The sequence below is a fragment of the Gouania willdenowi genome, chromosome 13 (genome assembly GCF_900634775.1).
Source record: "Gouania willdenowi chromosome 13, fGouWil2.1, whole genome shotgun sequence".
NCBI lineage: Eukaryota > Metazoa > Chordata > Actinopteri > Blenniiformes > Gobiesocidae > Gouania > Gouania willdenowi.
Window position 1 is genome coordinate 35,264,258 of NC_041056.1, and position 21,551 is coordinate 35,285,808.

General features: G+C 37.3%; 1 protein-coding gene across 4 annotated transcripts in view; it reads left to right on the forward strand.

The window, feature by feature from the left end:
- LOC114474018 (unconventional myosin-Ic-like) overlaps positions 1-21,551 on the forward strand; it is a 97,084-nt gene that overhangs the window by 74,284 nt on the left and 1,249 nt on the right. For all 4 annotated transcript variants that reach the window (XM_028463860.1, XM_028463862.1, XM_028463861.1 and 1 more), the window contains 20 exons: positions 19-124; positions 2,718-2,798; positions 5,546-5,637; positions 5,782-5,876; positions 7,143-7,189; positions 7,673-7,753; positions 8,613-8,718; positions 10,784-10,901; positions 13,384-13,497; positions 13,606-13,682; positions 13,770-13,838; positions 15,263-15,347; positions 15,435-15,594; positions 15,697-15,780; positions 17,279-17,372; positions 17,444-17,499; positions 17,572-17,707; positions 17,787-17,857; positions 20,092-20,189; positions 20,283-20,382. In XM_028463860.1, the coding sequence (XP_028319661.1) occupies positions 19-124; positions 2,718-2,798; positions 5,546-5,637; positions 5,782-5,876; positions 7,143-7,189; positions 7,673-7,753; positions 8,613-8,718; positions 10,784-10,901; positions 13,384-13,497; positions 13,606-13,682; positions 13,770-13,838; positions 15,263-15,347; positions 15,435-15,594; positions 15,697-15,780; positions 17,279-17,372; positions 17,444-17,499; positions 17,572-17,707; positions 17,787-17,857; positions 20,092-20,189; positions 20,283-20,382 (1,870 nt within the window). The remainder of the gene's footprint in view (positions 1-18; positions 125-2,717; positions 2,799-5,545; positions 5,638-5,781; positions 5,877-7,142; positions 7,190-7,672; positions 7,754-8,612; positions 8,719-10,783; positions 10,902-13,383; positions 13,498-13,605; positions 13,683-13,769; positions 13,839-15,262; positions 15,348-15,434; positions 15,595-15,696; positions 15,781-17,278; positions 17,373-17,443; positions 17,500-17,571; positions 17,708-17,786; positions 17,858-20,091; positions 20,190-20,282; positions 20,383-21,551) is intronic.

A 21,551-nucleotide genomic window follows, 5' to 3' on the forward strand; every position in this document is an offset into this window, starting at 1 on the left:
TCTGTTTTTGTGTTCCAGCTTTGAGCAGTTCTGCATTAACTACTGCAACGAGAAGCTCCAGCAGCTCTTCATCGAGCTCACGCTCAAGTCAGAACAGGACGAGTACGAGGCCGAGGGCATCACGGTTAGTGTGAATGGGAAAGCACTTCTAATGTGCTGCTGCTTCCTTTTGTTTTAGGAGTGTCTCGTATATGTTTCCCCTTCAGGGATACTTTAAATTAAGTTTACATTTACAATTACACATGGATGATTTACATTCCCCTCGCTTTGCATCATGGGACAGTTGAGTATGACTAGTGTGCCCACCGTGCACACTTAAAAAATGTTGTTATATAGTATACATCTGGGTCTTTGTCACATACTCAGTCTTTCCATACTATCTAATGTGAATGCACTACACACTAATTTTAGACTTAGTGTGTGAGTAGTTTGTTAGTATGACATTTAAACACAGCCTGAGTGATCATCAAATGTGCAAAGAGAACTACATAGCACTCACTGTCATCATATATCCAGGCTAACAACAGCTTGTTGTTTACAGGGTTATATATTTACATGTTTGGGAACAAACAGGCTGTGGGAGAAAGTTGGACGACAACTGAAAGAGTGCTTTGTGATTGGACAGCATCACCGTGGGTTGCAGGCTCGGTGGTCTGTGGGGGATAACGGGGGTGTTAAAAGTGACATAATAACCCTGATAGATGCTTCTTGTGTTCACGTGTGTCTGCGTAAGAGTGGGAGAAGATTGTCCGTCTCCCAGGAATTCTTCACATGATGGACTTTTGCTCATCAAATAATGATGGCGTAACAGCAGAGTAAACACGCACATGTGTAAGAAGAGCATTTAGCCACATTAGCAGAGGTGTTAAGAGTACTCTGATATATTCTACTCAAGTAGAAGTAATGATACTTGATTGAAATTGTACTCAAGTACAAGTATAAGTAAGTCATACATGAAATACTCAAGTACAAGTAAAACGTAGCGCAATTAAAAAGTAGTCAGAGTAAAAGTTACTCGTTACTTTCACCCCCCAGGTTTATTTTTGGTAATAACGGTTCCCTTACATACAGTAAACATCTCATGTAGAAACTTAAAAAGGAAGAGACACAATCTTGCACAATTCAAACTTAATTTATTTTCCACAAAGGCCTCTGTATAAAATAAAAGTACCTCAATGAAACGAAAGTGATTTATAGTAACATGAGTACTTGTAATCCATTACCCGGTTAAATGATCTTATATGAAGGTGTTAGGTGGTGGTCAGACACACGTTACCACATCCTTTTTCCAGATACTATACGATACAAAATGGTGCAAAGAAACAAAACTACTACCAGGTCTAAGTCTTACTAGGGCAGTGGTTCTCAATCCTTCTCTGCTACGCCCATCACCCATTCAGAAATGTAATTTACTCTAGACTTTATATTGTTACTAGATTCTGAAAATTCTTAAAGTTGGAATCTTCCCATGGTGATTAACGTGAATAAATGTGGAATTTACAAAATTAAAGGTTGGGTCTTAAAAAAAGATATTAAATATAATTGAGAAGATATATTTTAGCATTATCTGGACTAATACAACCAGATTTCATGCAATTGTACTTGAATATTGTCTGAAAGGGTTTTGAACAGGACTTTTTGTTGTTGTTTTTAGAGAAAGGTGTCATTTTGATCTCATTTTCTGAAGTTTGGTCAGGCAGAGGAGAAATATAACCTTGATGTTTTTGTTGTGAAATAATTGGTTGTTTTATTAAACAATGTAAAGCCTCTCCATGCATTACATTGTGGGATGTGGAATCTCCTAAAAATCTGATTGAGTCACTTTCAAACACTTTCTTGTTGTTTTCACTGGATCCGAATCTGGCCATAATTAAACTCTTCGATCATGGAGTGAGTTGATATCACATGGAAAATCATCAGTTTCAACAAACACTTCACTGTTTGTGCTTAAAGAGCAGTTAATGGTATTAGTGCTGCTGTTTATGCCACTGAGACTTTTGGTTATAAGAGTTGAAATCACATTTTTGATGTTTAAGATCATATTATTTTCTACAAGTCCTAATAAACAAGAAGCTTGAATAAAGCTATCTACTTATCTAATTTTTTTTTTAATTTGTGAGAACAAGTAAATGTAACTAACTGTAATTCAAGTACCAATATCAAAAACATGTGGTATGTTTTGTCAAATTACATCTTTCAAAAAAGTTTAACTTTTGCTTCTACAACAGATTCTGATTCTGTTAAGTTCTTTAAAAAAAGAAGTAATCACGGATACATCTATAAAAGTGCTTAGTATGTTTTATGAAAGTAAAGTGCAATCAACTTCCAGCTAAAATGAATTGAGGAGTGAAGTCTGATGGTTCTGATGTGGTTCACTGACACCTAGTGACTGGGCGTTTACATGCTATGCATATGTCAGCACGATTAAATGTTTGTTTCATTAAAAAACATGATTTGAAAAAGAAAAATGTTTTTGGATTGATGATAATTGTGCTGTGAAATATTGCAGTATATCGCCACATCCTCAGTGTCTAGCTACAATAAATTGGATAATTTAGCAATACATATAAAGTAAACGATGTTGTGTTTCTCTATAATCTCTGTGATGGTATTTGTAAAGCTAACAATAGCTGCTACAGGACTGGATTTCACTGTTCTGGGTTAATTTTCAGCAGATCAAATAATCCATGAACATGCTTTTTTTTGTGCCTCATCAGTGGGAGCCGGTGCAGTATTTCAACAACAAGATCATCTGTGACCTGGTGGAGGAGAAGTTCAAAGGCATCATCTCCATCCTGGTAAAGGATCACACCACACACACAGATGAAGAGGATGTAAACACCAGGGTTAGCTTCCCACCTGTGATGATGAGGACTGTCCAAACATTTAGAGCAGTGGTTCTTAACTGGTCTGGCTTCGGGACCCACGTTCCGTCCATATACAGAGAAGCTGCGACCCAAATCAAGCAACATTTTAAACATTTTAAATGTATTTAATGAAAACATGTTGCAGTTCGAACCTGACATACTGTATAGTGCAAGATATCACAGTGTACCAATACACAAAAATCAACCTTAATGATTAACAAAAGGTTGTAATGCTAGTCAGGAAAATATTCTTTTTAACACTATTTTAATTGAAAACCAAAAAGTGCATCTTAAGAACTCAACAAGAGCTGTGTTACCATTACAGATTTGCAAAAAATAAAAGCGATATTTTTAAATGTCGACAAAGTATAATGGCACTTTGAACGTGTTACCATTGAACGATGTTTTAGGCAGTAGCCTCGTAACTCCTGTGAAATCCCATCCTGTGAGACTTCTCTGCAGAAAGACAGACTCTCACAACCTCCTTATAACACTGTATTCCTTTGTTGTTTCACGTCTAATGTGGCAGTAATAACTTTAAAGCATAACGCCAATAAATGTCCCGATCTCCTCTTCTGTTTACATGTACTGCGCCATGTTTTCTCAGAGAGAAGTGGTCATGTGACCATGTACGTCACGTTCTGTGACGTGTATTTGCGGAAAAAGTGTTTCCATGGCGCTTTTGTGACACATTTCAATATCGTAACGTCTGAAATTCCTCCTCATGAAAGCATAAAATATTTTTTGTGATATTTTAGTGCTTTTTAAAAATGTGGCTGTTTCCATTACTAGTTTTTATTGCGTTATTTAGATTTTGCGCATTTCCAAGGGTAATGGAAATGCAGCTAATGCGCACATGACACTGAACCTTAACCTAATGTAACTTTAGTAACATTTTTGTAACTCAGTGCTTCGCTGTAGTCATTTTTATCCACAAACTCAAAATATATGAATTTATTTTATTTATTTTATTTATTTTATGTAATTGAAATAGGACAATGCATATTCATCAACATGTCACCATAGAGCAACAATGTAAATATGCCTGAGTTAGCACAATGGCTAATTTTCATCCGTTTGTACAGTAGACATTCAACAGGACACGATACATAGATTACATAAATCACAGGACATTACACATTACAAGTAGACCATAGACAAGTTACATATAGGTTAAGATTAAGACTTTGAGGACCAAGGAAAAAAGTGAATAATCTACCTGTGAGTGCATGTCTGGTTAGTTTTCAACCATTGTTTCAGTGCAATTTTAAATGATGAATAGGTATCACAGTTTCTGAATCAAGGTTCAGTCTAAGTTTACAGAATGAAATGTGTTAATTTTAACTGCTAACTGCCTTATCAGTGGGTAAATACATTAATCATTTGAATCCCGACCTGAGTTCGGACGACTTAATGGCAAAACTGGGAATGGTTTTTACTTCGAATAATAGTCACTGCAAGGCTTAATGCTCAATTCCGATTTTCTGCTCAGATCGGATTTTTTTGTTCATCCGTTCACATTACCATTTAAATGTGACCTGTATCAGACTCCAGTATCCAGTATCAAAGTTTTTGTTGGGTGGAGCCAGAGAATGAACGATCAGGTCCAGAGGAGGATGAGGAGAAAGAAAAAGAGAAACAAATATTTTATTTTGGATTTTTGTGGTTTTAAACACAGACCATTTATGATAAGAACCTTCAAGCTTTGATCCGAACCCGACAGAGCAAAACTGAAACCTACAGATCCGACAGACATTAGGTATTTATATCCATGCCTGACCTGAAACCGACAGTTAGAACCAAATTTTTCCTCATATTTACATTTGTTTTAGTGGTAAGCCTGCTTTTATTAACAGACAACTGTTAATGTCAACAGGACAAATCAGCAAACGGGGAAACACACAGGTGAGCACCAGAGACAGTAGATCTAGTTACATAATCCACATATCAAATATAAGGATAATCCATTTTCTTGTGCAGAAAAGAGATTGTATCAACAGTGGATTCTTAAAGCCTGTCTCTCTCTGCTAAACGGTGATCAAAGGACAGCCCACAGCCTGCAGCGATGCTGCACTCACTGCTCCTCCATCTGTTAATAATCACGTCAACGTATCAAACGCGCATTAAATGCGACCTGGCCGTTCACACTGCAGTCGCATGGCAAAAGATCAAATACGTATTGGATATAGGACTACATATCCAAGTGTCCTGGGTCGCATTTGAAAAAAATCGGATTTGTGTCGTTCAGACCATCATAAAAAGATCAGCTATAGGTCTCATAGAGGCAAAAACATTAGATTTATGTATTTAGTCCTACTGTCCTGCAGTGTGAATGTAGCCAAAGTTGACAAAGCAACTGTGAGGTCATGTTCAGTGTTTAGTCTGTTTCTGTTTTTGGTCTCAGCTGAACCAGAGCTGAGAAGCCACACTTACATAAATACGTACTGGTAGTGCTGAATGTTAGGAGGGTCTCTACAAGGGAATGATACTCAGTCATTAGGGTGCTTTTTTTACTCTTTTATCTCCATTCAAAGGCCTGTGACCCACTAGAAATGGGTCCGCGACTCTCTTTTGGCTTGAGAATCACTGGTTTTGAAGATCAACCAACATAACAAAGGAACTGTGTGTGTTTTAGCCATTGTCTGACTGCTGCTCTTTTCTGTGTGTGTGGTGGACAGGACGAGGAGTGCCTGAGGCCTGGAGACGCCAGTGACCTGACCTTCCTGGAGAAGCTGGAGGACATAGTGGGAGGACACCCGCACTTCATCACGTCAGTTTTATGCTTTGTTCATCTTCTTCTGTTTGCACCAATCATCAGGACACAAAGAACTAACTGAGTGCAGTCCATTGAGTATTAAACCCCTCTGTGTGTGTGTGTGTGTGTGTGTGTTTGTGTGTCTGTGTGTGTCTGTAGTCACAAGCTGGCTGATGGAAAGACTCGGAAGGTAATGGGTCGTGAAGAATTCCGCCTGCTGCACTACGCTGGAGAGGTCAACTATAACATCAATGGTGTGTGTGTGTTTGTTGTTCTTTTTTTTGCACGCTGCAATAAACTGTGTACACAAATGTTTGTAAGTGAACACAAAGAAATAAATGACCTACATTAACTTTATACTGTAAATACGACAAATGTTTTTGTAAATTCAAAGCAAGTCACACTGAGCCAACATGCTGCAAATTATTATCAAATGTCTTATATTTTATACCAAAGTACAGAGGTTCTCAACCTTTTTCGAGTCGTGATATTATATTGATATCACAAATGTCCTGCGACCCCAGGGACATTTTTTTTTCTAGAATTAGTTTTTAATCATGTTTATTAAAGTGTTTTATCAATACAGAATAGCCAGGTTTAGTGCTCAAAGTGACAAGATGGACCACCTCAGATATTTATCTGAGTATATTTATTTAAGTATAGAAAACAGTTGTTTGATATTTATTATGTTCAATTTGGTGAATCAAAAGCTGATTTTACCTGTAAGGCAATTAGTCAATCAAAAAAATTTAAATTTATATTCAATAGACCAGAGATTGGAAAACGTTTTTCCCATTGGGAGCCACAAAAATATGATTGTTTGATCCGAGGGCCACATTATCAACATTTATGACAGTATTTAGAATATTAACTGATCTGAGCATTAACACAGGAATGATCAAAGGGTTTTGTGTGTTTTTTTGTATTTTTTGTTGTTTTGTATATTTATTATTATTTTTGTTTATTTTGGTAGTTGTGTGTGTATGATTATTTAGTAATAGGAATATTTTTCTGACATTTTTGAATTCAGTTTGTGTATTTTGGTTATCGGTCCCATCACAGGCTTGGTGCAAGGGAACTCCCTGTCACAATAAATCCATATTTTTAGTAGGACTCCTAGTATTGTCTGTTAAATGCAGCTTTTTTAAAGAGGATGCTCCGGCTGGTGACCGAGGCAGGCACCTTGACATGCGTAAAGAGTGAGGGATAGACAGATGTAGCAGAGAGAACCTGGTAATTTTCCAAAATAAAACATTGTTCAGGCTCAGATAATAAATACAACAGAAAAAATGTAAATTATGTATTCATTCTGTGCGACCCAGTACTGATTGACCCAAGGACTGTTACTGGTCTTGCTTAGGATTGATTTGCTTAGGAATAAAACACTTTCCCAGCTTTTGTTCCTCTTTTGTATCACTTTGACCTGTATTAGTTGTCCACTGATCACCTTTTCAAACTGTAGCAAATTAACTTCAGTAATAGCTGTAATAACGTTTGTGTTTCCTTGTGTTGTTTTGCAGGATTTCTCGACAAAAACAATGATCTGCTGTTCAGGAACCTAAAAGAGGTAAGACATGATTCAGACGATCTGACGTCTCCATTCCAGAAACCTGGAGAACACGATTCTCTAGAGGCTAAATGAAAATGTTGGTAGTTTGAGCTTTTATTTTGTTAGGCTGGTTAACATTTTCAAGCTTTTAAAAATGTTAAACTCAAAGCTGCTCTTGGTTTAATTGAGCATTTGCATTTTTCTTTTCTTAAAACTTTTTATTTACTAATTTGACCTACAATGAGTGTTAAATTCTCCATGAGTTCAAAGGTAACAGATTTAATTTATTTCCATGAACCAGTTTTTTACAAGTTCTTAAAAAAATAGAAGCTATGGAATTCACTACTTTTACGTTTACCAGAGTCATTTTTGTGTGTGTGCGTGTGTGTGTGTGTGTGTGTGTGTGCGTGTGTGTGTGTGTGTGTGTGTGTGTGTGTGTGTGTGTGTGTGTGTGTGTGTGTGTGTGTGCGTGTGCGTGTGCGTGTGCGTGTGCGCGCGCAGGTCATGTGTATGTCGGAGAACAAGATCCTGAGACAGTGCTTTGACAGGGAGGAGCTGAGCGATAAGAAGCGTCCTGAGACGGTGAGACGTCCTTTAAATCAGTGTTTCTCAAATATGGGTACGTGTACCAGGACATGGCCGTAAATGATAAAAACTATAGAACTGAATCTACTCAGGAGCCACTAAATCATTGTTTTTCAACCTTGGGGTCGGGACCCCATGTGGGGTCGCCTGAAATTCCTGAAAAGTTAAAATGGATTTTAGAAATGTTTTAATAATTATTCTTTATTAAAAAAAAAAAAAAACACACACACACACAATCCTAAACATTGGTATTTCTATACTTTCACTTTGTAAAATATAAATCTATTTCAATTAACATGTAGTAAAAAAAAACTTTAAAAAATTTTAGCTCAAACATGATCAAAAACTAACTGAAATTCTTGATCAAAATGGGGTCACGATCCCAAAAGCGTGGGAATCACTGCACTAAATACTGTTTCATTTCACTTATTTACAAAATAAGAATATTTAAAATGTTTTATCACTCATTCATTCCATTATTTTGATCCATAGATGTTTTTAAATAGTCTTCTAAGTAAAATGTTGTAGTCAAACAAAGGGGGGACTTGGATCCTAAATCTGCACACGCTGCATCTTAGCTCACGTTCACACACTAAACAAACGTGCGTGTATGTGTGTGGCATTGTGGGCGATGGGATTCTCTATCACTGCCCACTCTGTGAGGAATGTCCCATCAGTCCAGCTCCTCCACACTGGGCCCAGTGTTGGCTCCGTGCTGGGCTGCCTTTCACAGTGCGCTGAGGTCATCGTTTCTGTACACAGGATTCTATCTGCTCCTCATCGCCTTCACCTGCTGCTCTCACGCTAAGCCTGCCTTCCTCATCCCCTTCTTCTCTCATGTTCTCTGCCTCTCCAGGCAGCGACCCAATTCAAAGCCAGTCTGGCTAAACTTATGGAGATCCTGATGTCCAAGGAACCGTCGTACGTGCGCTGCATCAAGCCCAATGATTCCAAGCAAGCAGGTACGAAGGGCTTTGTTGTTTCTTTGGCTCTAGTTAGAATGGTACGATCTTGTAGTTTAAATGGTTGGATCTGTAGATTCTCAGAGTAAAGTAATCTACCATTGACCCTTTTAAAAAAAGGTTACAGTCTACTTCATAGAACTGTTGTAAAATGTTGTATATAATTCCCCCCACATTTTATCACATTAGATCTTTTTAATAACTCCAGACCCAACCATAGATATAAAGTTTTCATTATATTTCTGTATTTTTTTATGCCCTTTCTTTCATAAAAAGCACTATTTTTTTTTTTTCAATGACAAAAAAAGGTACAAAGTGGGACATTTGATATAGAGTTATTCCAGCCTTCAGTAGGTTAATAATTGATAGGAACATTGATTTTGAGGCAATATCACTTTTAGAGCTATGAGCATGTATTGAAAAAAACTGACACTTTTTGAGCTTAGGTACCTTCATTAGGTACTTTCATAAAAGTGTCTTCAAAACTACTCCAGACCTAACCATAGACATAAAGTTTTCATTAGATTTCTGTATTTTTTGATGTTTTTATGTTGTTTCTGTGATAAAAACATTTTTTTTTCAATGAGAAAAACATAAAATATGCATTTTTTTTTTTCCAAAAATAATGTGCAAAGTGGAACAATTGATATGAAGTTAATACAGACTTGAGTAGGTCATCTTAAAAGTGATGATGGAATTATGAACATGACAATGAAAGAAAACTCCTCAAGTTCATACATTCATGCTTTAAACTGAATGAGATATTGTTTATAACACTTAATAAGCAGAAGGTACACGTTTGGTACCTGAAGGTGCCCCGAGGGTTAATGACACTCAAATGAAGCATTTATTTCCTCTCTCGTTTACTTTGGTGACAACTCATGTCTGTTCAAATATGTCATTAAGACAAATCTATATATTGAAGGAGAAATGTTGTAGTCCTGGTTTCTTATTTAGGTCACGAGGTTATTTAGGTTATTTAGGTTTCTTTTACATAGGTCACGATACGATACAATATATCAAGATATTAAAGTATAAGGTGCATTTTGCAATTTTTTTTATATATACATATGACTTAAGTAACAACTAATCTGTGAATTTGTACACCTTCATGAGAACGTTATGCATGAAATATATTTTATTGGCATATTTTACACTCAAAATATTGGCTTTAACATTCCATGTGCCAACAATTTAAAATAAAAAAAATAACATTAATTCTGCCTGTGGCTTTTAAACCAACTTTGACTTTAATGCAACTTAACTGAGGTATTTATGCCTAGAACAACAAATAAATGCAGAAAGTTAGTTTAGATTTGATTGAAAAAACACAAGCTGGTCAACATGCCCAGGTTTCAGTTCACTTCTTTGTGCAGTTACAATGTGGAAAATACTTTACTGGTTAAATAAAGGTTAAAAAATAATAATATGGATGCATTTTGAAATATCTATGGGATCAAATTAGGGTCATAAGAATTTGGTGTGCGCAAAAAAATCGGTGTGTGTGAAAAACATACAATATTTGTATTTGTGAAAGACATTTTGTCTGCAAAAAAAATCTGTGTGGAAAAATTGGAAAAAATATTTGTATTTGTAAAGGACATTTTTTGTCTGCAACATTGCTTTTGTATGTGAGAACTTTAACTATGCAGCCGCTTAAACTGTCTACTGTAATTAACATTTAAACTTCACTTCCACGCCCCTTAAGAGATTTTCTTAACTCACCTATTCACTTGCTCTGCCATTTTTCATCGTGCAATGAAGGAGGAAGGGGGCGTTTCCAGCGGGAAGCCCTCCCACTCACACAAAAGCAATTTTGCAGACACAAAATTATTTTTACGAAAACAAATTTTTTTTTCACACAGATTTTTTTTTATGCTCACAAAATCGTTATGACCCTAATTTAATCCCATAAACATCTCCAACAAACCAGTTGTTTGTGCTGCTTCAGCTGTCTGTACACTCAGCCTTGTGTTAGAGCCACACAGATCCTTTGTCTCCTGCTGCGTCTCATGAACTTCTCTCTCTAAGTTGTAACGTGTGTTTCTTCGTCCGTCCGTCCTAGCTCGATTCGATGAGGTGCTGATCCGTCACCAGGTGAAGTATCTGGGGCTGATGGAGAACCTGAGGGTGAGGAGAGCTGGTTTCGCCTACAGGCGGCGCTATGAGGTCTTCCTGCAGAGGTGAACATGAAGTTACATTTTTACTCACACACACAACCTCTTCTATCGGCTTGTTTTTTACAGTTTGTGTGTTAACTGTGAGTTTTTCACTGAAGCTAAACATTGTGACGCTGTTCTATGTTCCACTATCCTACAGCAAAGCACACACAGCAGATCAGACAAAGGCAACAGGTGGCCCTCGGTCTGATTTAATGCTTTCCAATACACAAACTCACTCCAAATCAAACAAAATGACGCCAAAAATACACAGAATTAGTCCAGAGATACTCAGGATAATGTTACGGCAGAATTTACGGTTGACCTCATTTAGTGACATGATTCATTGCTCTGGTTGAATGATGGAATCCAGGAGAAGCATTGATGATTTTATATAAAAAAAGTTTATTCTAAACTAAGAAAAAAGGTACAAGGTGGAACAAAATTAGCGTCCGTCCAGGCGGACGTCCGAAGGAAGTGCCGCGCCCCGCTCCAACAGTTTCAAAGCTTAAGCTTTTTATACAGATAAGAAAAGGTCCCAACAGTGAGAGACAAAAGGGAGGGAGTCAGATGCCCATAGTGGAAATGTTGGAGGATGATGAAGATGTTATGTTATGAAGAAGATGTGGCGCCACCCTTATCTCCATGATAGTGTGTGCTGCATGCGAGCAGAGATTCTGGCCTTGGCAGAGACTGTGCTGCACTGAGAATAATACGATCTGTACTGTTTAATCAGATGTTCAAAAGTGTAATGAGTAATGGAGTCGTCATGTATTAAAACATGACAAATTGTACACATGAACATACATTTGAGGATATGATGATGAATATAAAAATTGCCATAACAATAACTACAAAAATGACACACAAAAATTGCAAAATGTCAAAAATAATACACTGGGCAATATATCGAGTTTGCTATTGTGGAGATGTAGAAAATTACAATATTGCCTATATCTATCTATATATAGTTTATAGCTTATTTTGTTTTGAAATACTTGTTTTGGGAGTGGCTGCTTTCACTACTTGTCAGAACAGCATGAAAAACACAGTTAAATGGATTGCTGAGTGCATCCTAACCCAGACCTTAAAGAACTCACTCACACGTGCTGTCCCTTATAGTAGAAAAATCAAAAGATGACACATTTTGGGCAGCTGTTTGTTAATTAATGAAGCTGTTTGGCATTTTGCAAATTTAACCCAGAATTGTCTTTCTGGTAAGTCTTTATTTAAATTAAAATTATCAAGATTTACTCTATATTGTATAATGCCATTTTGTGAAAAAATATTGAAATATTAATTTTTGTCCGTATTGCTCAGCCCTACTACAAATACACACAATGATTTCATTAAACACTCTAAACAACAGGAAAAGACAACTTTAACCAAACGGACAAGTACCTGCGCTATGTTCTAATGGCAGTAAAGCAAAAAACCATTACGATGAGATAACATAAACCTGAAGAACCAGCGATTAAAGACTGGATAAACATTGTTCAGGAGATCTACATCATGGAAAAACGTTCTTCTTTAATCAGATTACAAAAGGACACATTTTATAGGAAATGGTCAAGATGGTTGGAATATGTCAAGCCTGTGAATCAGATTTGTTTTAAACACAGTGCTATTTGACTCAATACACTAAATTTTTATTTCGTTAAAAACTTTTGGGAAATAAGTGGCTATCCCCCCCCCCCCCAGTTTTTTGTTTTGGTTGTTTTTTGGTTTGTTTTCCTTCAATACTGTTAAAAGCAGAGCTAAAAAATTGTCAACATTTTGCATGGTAAATTGTAATTTGCTTTTTCAATAAAAATAAGAATTAACAGGAAGAAAAAAAACAGTCACTCTAAAGCAGTGGTTACCAAACTTTTTGTGCCCCAGGTACACCAAAGGACAAGTACACCTATTGTGCATAATAGCCTTTATAACACGTGTATCACTCATATCATGTTCAATATCTGTAAATGTGCATAATTATTTACTAATGTCAAATAAAATGTGACAAATACAACTATATTACTCGTGAAATATTTATATAAAAAAATAAGTGTAGAGTTTTCCTCTGTATTATGAAATGAGTGCATACAAAGTAGTAAATAAAAAAATAATTATTTTTGTGTAGTTGTCTATTGCAATAAATGTGTGGTTGTCACAAAATCCCACGGCACACCCGGACTTGCACAGCACGGGCAGGAAACCACTGTTCTAAAGACACAAACAAAAATATCACAAAACAATAAACTACACACTAAACACCCACAACAATAACACACAAACCCTTTGTTCTCTCCTGTATAAATGCTGAGATTCTAACTTCTGACATGAATGTTGATGATGTGGACAATCACATTTGTTGTTTCCCTCTGCAGTAGATGATGACACTCATGCAGTGATTGCTTCTGTCTGGGCTTAGAACATTGTTCACTGTGTGTGTTTTTAAGGCAGCCAATGTTTAGTGGAGGGACTGGGAGGAGGTTGTTCCATGCTGATTACAAACTGTGTTCAGGTACAAGTCTCTGTGTCCGGACACGTGGCCCAACTGGCAAGGGAAGCTGTCGGACGGAGTGTCCACGCTGGTCAAACATCTGGGCTACAAACCTGAGGAGTACAAACTGGGCCGGTCAGCAAACAGGCTTTGATTCCTCACCTTTTTAGAACTCAGTTTTGTTGAGTTGCATGAAAAATGATGAACTTTGCACTTGTTTTGCTTTTTTTTTTTTTTTTATAGATCCAAAATTTTCATCCGTTTCCCCAAAACTTTGTTTGCCACTGAAGATGCACTAGAGACCAGGAAACACAGTCTGGGTGAGACAGATTATTTAACCTTTATTTTTCCCCAAAATTGGGCATTTTTACTCAGCTTCTGTCTGTGTTGTTGGTGTCACCACACAGCTACCAAGCTGCAGGCAGGATGGAGAGGCTACAGTCAGAAATCCAAATACCGAAAACTCAGAACATCGGGTGAGGAAGCGACTTGTGTTTTTTTGTTTGACTGAACTTTGTTTTGTTGTTGTAATTATGTAAAAGATCATGTTGTGTTAAAAATTAAAACCCAAATTGCTACCATCTACTGTTGGAAGTGTGAATAGACATTTGTTTCATGTCATTTCAACACATTTCCAGGACATCCCACACATTTTGGTCTCAAAAAACTCTGAAATTGTTACCAATTGTTCAGTGAGTATGCAATACTAGTGTACATTTTTAATTTTATTGGATGAATACTGTCAATTACTGTTATGATAATTATGATAGATATACATTTATGTATTTTGAAGGGATAACACCCCAAAAAAGAGAATAAAATATATTATGATTTCAAACAGAAATGTTTTTTTTGATGCAATAGTTTTTTTAGTTTTTTTGTTTTATGTTACTAGTGAAAAACTAATCAGTAAATAATTATAAGACACAGAGGCCAACTACAATCGTCTCATGTAAAGAATTGGTGACATAATCCAAAAATGGAGTCCAAAACAAAATTAAAGAAGTTGTATAAAGAAGAATTGTTTTCCAAGAAAGAGTAACCTTTATACTATTAATTAAAACAGAGATCGGATTTTGTTCTTACATTCACACAGACAGTAATGGGCCAATGCAAATGGAAGAATAGAATCCTTTTATTGTCATTGTACAGCATTCAAGTACACTTTAAATTTTCAAGCCACAGTTATCATAAAAACAACATATACTAAAAGTCTGTCGGAATAATAAGTTAATCAGTATAAAAGTATATTTTCGGATTTCAAGAGGCTGTCACCCAATAACCAATGCATATATGTGACTAATCATTAGTGATATGAACAGTCTATGGTCATAGCTCAAAGCTGATCAAATTACAGGAATCTGAGGCATATGCTAAGTTGTTTAGTGAAGGACCAAACGTGTTCCAGACCCAAACCCTGACAAGCTTTTTCCCAGTTTTGAGGGGTTGGCATGTCAGTTCAGTTTCCTATGTGATGTAGTTCCTGAGATATTGGAAGCTAAAGATAGAAGAAAAATAAGGACGCACGAAAATCGACACATACCCCCCTCACTAAATTGTTCATATCTCAAAAAGTGTTCATCCAATATAACTAAAAAATGTGCAGCGTGCCGATTGAAAAATCACGGAACAATTGGTAAAAATTTTAGAATCTTGTGAGACCGGGTTGTGTGGGCCATTTGTTGAAATTACATGGAATGACCCATAAGATAATCGCCTCTTCTTCTTCTTCTTCTTCTTCTTCTTCTTTTTCTTCTTGTTCTTGTTCTTGTTCTTGTTCTTGTTCTTCTTCTTGTTCTTGTTCTTGTTCTTGTTCTTGTTCTTCTTGTTCTTCTTGTTCTTCTTGTTCTTCTTCTTCTTCTTCTTCTTGTTCTTCTTCTTCTTCTTCTTCTTCTTCTAGCTATTACAATGCAGGCGTGTTGGAGGGGGGTCCTAGCCAGGAGGAGGGCGCAGCGCAGGAGACAAGCAGTTGATACCGTACGCAGGTTAGACCATCCATTTATTCATCCATCCAAAGACTTTTCATGAAACAGAGCATCCAACCTGATTGTGTTGCATTTTTGTTTCTTCAGGTTCATCAAAGGCTTCATCTACCGCCACAAGGAGCGCTGTCCAGAGAACGAGTACTTCTTGGATTATGTGCGTTACTCCTTCCTGATGAACCTCCACAGGAACCTGCCCAAGAACGTTCTAGACAAGAGCTGGCCCACACCTCCTGCTGCACTCGCTGAGGTGGGAACATGGAGTGGATGAAAGTAACATTATGTGTTGCAGCTTTTAAAAACCAGAGGATTAAAATATGTTCATTCTGTGAACTCACTCTTATGTCTTCAGGCCTCTGAGCATCTGCGCACGCTGTGCATGCAGAACATGGTGTGGAGTTACTGTAAGAAGATCAGTCCTGAGTGGAAACATCAGGTGAGGAGCTCGGATTCTCGGGCCTTTTCCTGCTTTATCGTTGGCTTCACTGGCTATGTTTACTTGAGAGCTTTAATTTCCCTTTATTTGAAAATAAAAGTTAAATCCTCTTTAAAAAAAGGTTAAAAATGACTTCGTAAACACCTTATTCCAAATGAAAATGGCCATTCCGAATTAAACTTCAATCTGAAGTAAGTGGCTGGTTTATATAGATTTTAATCACGTATTGAATCATTCTTGTAAATGTTTAATCCTGCTTTAAATTAATTCTGGTCGTTCTGCACATGCTTGTCTCATTGCGATGACGCGCTGGTGAAGACATAATCCAGGATGGCCCCAAAGCAAGCGTTGGATTGGAGTCGAGACTATTTATTTAGTAAGAACTTTAGAAGACATGGATATTATAAAGTGTAAACATGTGGACATTCACCGACATTCCACTCAACATCCTGTAGATGGAGGTAGAGCAGCTGTTGCATTAACCGCTGGGTTTGATTGGCCAAAGAACGCTCGTCTATCTTTACGGATGTCCCGATACAACTTTTTCATTTCCGATATGATACCGATATTACAGCCTTGCGTATCGGCCGATACCGATATTGATCCGATATCAGTTTGAATCATAGATACTTTTAATTTTTTAAATTAAAAAAAAAAAAAAATTCTCTTTTTTTAATTAAAATATAATAATTACTTATTTTGAAGTGTGTAATGTTAGAAAAAGGCTTGATCAAGTGATGTTATTTAAATAGAAAACAATAGTCAGCAACAGTAGGTATGAGTAAAACTGACCCATTTATTTTAACCAATTGGTTCCATAATTTTTAACCTTCAACATAAGATCTACAGTATTCAACAATTTAATAAAATAAAAAAAAAATAAAAAATCGGAAAGTCCGGAAATTTGAATCCGATATCTGTTATTTGTTTTCTGGCTAATATCGGACCGATATCCGATATCGGATCGGGACACAGTGTGTTATTGTTGAGCTGCTGCTTCAAAAGTACAATAAAAATGAAAATATTTCTCTTTATGTGGTCTAAGTTGTAACAGAAAATAAAAGGTTTGTTTTGTGTTTTTTCTTCTGGTAGACGTAAATATGTCACAATAATTGCAGCAAGATTGTTTTTGTCCCCATTTTGAATAACATGTTAAAGTTTCATTTATTCATAAAAAGTGTCCACTTTCATCTCCTGACATGTTTCGACTGACAGCTGCCTGTCTTCATCAGAGGCATCTGCTGATCACTTTGATGTTCCCTTTGAAGTTTCCTTGACTTCCGTGTAATAATTTGCCCCTGTCCAATCAGAACCCTGCCCAACCCCCAAACCTAAAGCACAATTGAATAAAGCAGAATAAACCTGTTTCCATGTACACCTCCATTCGGAATTACTATTTCTATGTAAACACAAAGCAGAACACTTTCATTCATAGTTATTTAATCCCAAATGTAAAAACATTATGTAACTGTGGCAACTGTGAATTGTGTTGGACCAGTTGGAGCAGAAGATGGTGGCCAGTGAGATGTTCAAGGACAAGAAGGACAACTACCCACAGAGCGTGCCCAAGCTCTTTGTCAGCACGAGGCTCAGTAAGATAAACCCTAGTGCAGATCCAGCGTTCATATAGAGCTGTCTAACATCTCTGCATGTTCTGGTTCAGATGGAGAGGACATCAACCCTAAGGTGGTGCAGGCTCTGGGCAGTGAGAAGATAAAGGTCAGTGGAGTTAAAGCGCTGCAGGATTCACTCTTACTGTGAGTCATTGACTTTTCTCTCTGTGCTCATCAGTACGCCGTGCCAGTCACTAAATACGACAGGAAGGGCTACAAGGCCCGCCCCCGCCAGCTGCTGCTAACAGGAAGTAGCGCCATCGTCACAGAGGAGGGAAAACTCAAGCAGCGCATCGACTACGCAGCTCTGAAAGGTTAGAGACGGAGACAGGACATTAGTGTGAGGTTTACTGGAGATGTTTGTGTTCATCATCTGTACTTCCTCCTCTGCAGGAGTCTCTGTCAGCTCTCTCAGCGATGGTCTGTTTGTTCTGCACGTGCCCAGTGATGACAACAAACAGAAGGTAAATGACCACATGTTGGCTGGTGTGTGTAAGGGTTAGGGTCAAATATAATTGTAATTGATAAGTAATTTATTTTTTTTTTTAAAGTAATTGATAAATAATTACAACTATGACATAATTATATTTGTTACCGTAATTGAAAAAAATATGTTGCTGTTGTAATCATAATTTAATTGTAATTGAGATGGAGATTCTTTGTAATTGTAATTGGCATGAAAATTCTATAAAAACTGTCATTTACAATGTAATTCTCCCCGTCCACACTCAAGCCAGTTGTTTCATTGTACAAACAGGCAGTCAAGGTATTTGATAGAAAACCTATGAGATGGCATTACTGTGACATCATTCATAGACATAATCTTTTTACTTTCGAAAACTTTATAAATTTTAGTACTCTGAAATTGGTCTTTAAATGTTTGAACAGTCATGTGTCGCCGCTGTTCTCAGCTCTCATTGTTCGGCGTCAGGACTCCCGTAGACCCAACACCAGAGCCTCGGTCAGTGGGGACTGTGTTCTCCCAAAATTTACAAAATCTTTTGGACAGTCCAGTTTCTCTTTTAATGGATCCAGCCTGTGGAACTCTCTGCCCACTGATTTAAAACTGCAGACTGACATGAACAGGTTTTACAGAGGTCTGAAACAATGGCTGAAGTCAAGTCAAAGCTACTCACATGGTAACGCTTTATGAAATGTATCCTGATGTGTATTGTTTACCTTTTAAATAGTGTAATGTGTATTGTATTGCATTGTGTATTGTGAAATGTGTTGCCTCCTATGGACAGGTGTTGCAAATTAGCAGTTTTGCTATAACACTGAAAACAATGTATCTGGTTTGTCCAATGCAGTTGTTATGTCCATATCAAATAAACGAATAAATAAAATAAATAAAACATGGGAACCATGTTATAGTTCTATGTCTTAGACATTGGCCTACTTTGGTAACAATTATTCAATTATGTTTCATATCAACTTAATATCAGTTTTCTTGAGAATCATTTTACCATTAAAAATGTAATTGAGGGACATACTGACAGAAAAAATCCTCAGATGCCCACACCAAAAATATGAAAACCAATGTTTTCATTAATAAGGAAGTAAGGCTGAACGATTAACCTTAATCGCACTGACATTAAGGTTTTCACTACTGCGATAACGTAACCTCAGACGCTGAGGTTTTTTCTTCCGTTGCCATTATTTCAGTGATATATATGTTCACCAATCAGAAATGCTGAGAACTGCCTTCCTGGGCTGTTGGCCAATCAGAGATGGTTACAGGACACACGCTTGTATGCGCTGCAGCGAGTCTCAATTCCCCCTCAGTTGAGTGCGCTAACAACAACTACACTAGGGCCCTATGAAATGTACGTTAACGGAAACATGGAATTGACCAATGAAAACGGAATCTATCACTGAACGCGGAAATGGACAGAATCGGGTTGAAACGTCATCACCGTGAGGGAAAGGACATTTGTGTATGTGGAAATGTTTTGGGACGGCTCATTATGGTGCATCGCCCGCCCCACTCCCGTCCTGGCTGCTTCAACACAGTCTAAACTGCAATAAACACTGTCTAAACTACCAAGAAAAAACTATGCTAATCATCACTGATTCCTAAATCAGAGCCGACCTGTGCCCGCTTAACTTTAACGTGTCTGTGGAGCTTCGTCCGGTTTTCATGTAGCGCTGCTGAGCTCTGTGAAAACATGAGTCAGCTTTAATCAGTTTCACCTGCTCAGAGCGTTTAAACAACATCTCGTCAGAGCTCCAGAAGATCCGTGGGAAAAGTTGTTCTGTTGTTGTGGACGAGATCATCGAGTCTGAAACATTGTAGATTAATAATAACTTTGTTCATTTATATTTGTTTAAACATTACGGTCTGGAATGATGTCATCAGGATCATTTAAAGTTGGTTTATTTATTAGTATTTATTTTGTTTCCTCACATGAGTTAAAAACACATTTTCTGAAAAAGTTGATTAATATTTCTAAAAAAAAAAAACCCTAAATTTTAAAAAAATGTATGTGGAAAACAAGGAATTTGAAAAAAAAAAAAAAAAAAAAAACGCTTATGCATTTAAATGTAAACTTTTAGGGGAAAATAATAATTGTAATTGGAAAAATTGCTAGTTAAAGTAATCGTAACTGAGTTGTAATTCAACAAGGATATTTGAAGACGTAATTGTAATTTAAAAATGTAATTGACCCCAACCCTGGTTTGTGGTGTTTCCTGTCAGGGAGATGTAGTTCTGCAGAGCGACCATGTGATCGAGACCCTGACAAAACTCGCCATCTGTGGTGACAAAGTCAACGTCATCAACATCAATCAGGGCAGGTGAGCTCCACATATACAGCACAAGGGGACATTAAACTAGTTAATGAATAATCTACAGCTCCCTCTGACCTTTGACCTCTGTTCCTCCCCCAGTATAACGTTTACAGCAGCTCAGGGTAAAGAGGGGATCATAGACTTCACACCTGGATCAGAACTACTGGTGGCCAAAGCAAAGAATGGACATTTGTCTGTGGTGAGTTTGAATAATCTTCTATTTACTCTAGCAAGTGTGTAGGAAATGTTCCATTAAAACACACACACAACATGATGTAATGCTGCATTCCAAACAACGTGGAAACAGGGAAGTAACTTCGAACGCCACCTGAAGTTGGAGCTCCGACTTGGTAAAACAGGTTCTTTCAACCTTGGGGTTGTGACCCTATGTGGGGTCACCTGGGATTAAAATGGCGTCGCCTGAAATGGCAAATAACAACAAAATACAACACAATTACTGATTAAAATTAAATTTTTGTTTTTTTATTATTATTATTATTTAATTAACACAAAATGTCAAACTGTATTCTACACTTTCACATTCTCAAATCAAACTACTACAGTGCCCGTCAGAAGTATGTATTCATATAGTGGGGGTTCGTCCATCTGTGGGCTCACTCTCACACACACACGTACATCAGCTACACGCATGCACCCGTGTGTGTGTGTGTGTGTGTGTGTGTGTGTGTGTGTGTGTGTGTGTGTGTGTGTGTGTGTGTGTGTGTGTGTGTGTGTGTGTGTGTGTGTGTGTGTGTGTGTGTGTGTGTGTGTGTGTGTGTGTGTGTGTGTGTGTGTGTGTGTGTGCAATTGCGTCATGTAGATATTCGCTCCACACACACACACACGTAGACGTTCCTTGTATTTATAGATAGATTCATTGTAACAGTGTCTGAGCTGGCACATCTACTATATTTGTAACACAGTATAACAAACGTAATCAAAAACAAATTCTTGAAAAAAAATGTCTCTGAGGTCACCAGAAATTTGTGATATGAAAATGGGATCACGACCCGAAAACGTTTGAGAACCACTGTGTTAAAGTATTTAATAGTATATAACTTTCAACTGGGAAATGCCAATTTTCCAGTTGCCTTGAACGCAGCATTACGTGTTTCTTAGTCAGGTGTTTCTTGATTGGCTAATGAGGTCACGAGTCTCCGGCTTTTTACACACACCCACACACACACACACACACACACACACACACAAGGAGTTTTGGCCATAAATATTGAGCAAGTTTAATATTTACAATTGTTGACATCAACCCGTTTCAGAGCAGGTTATCAGAACAAACTTGAGAGCACAGGATCATCTGATAGGATAATCTTTTGAGACATGAAATAATCTAGTGTTTGCCTTTGTTCAGGA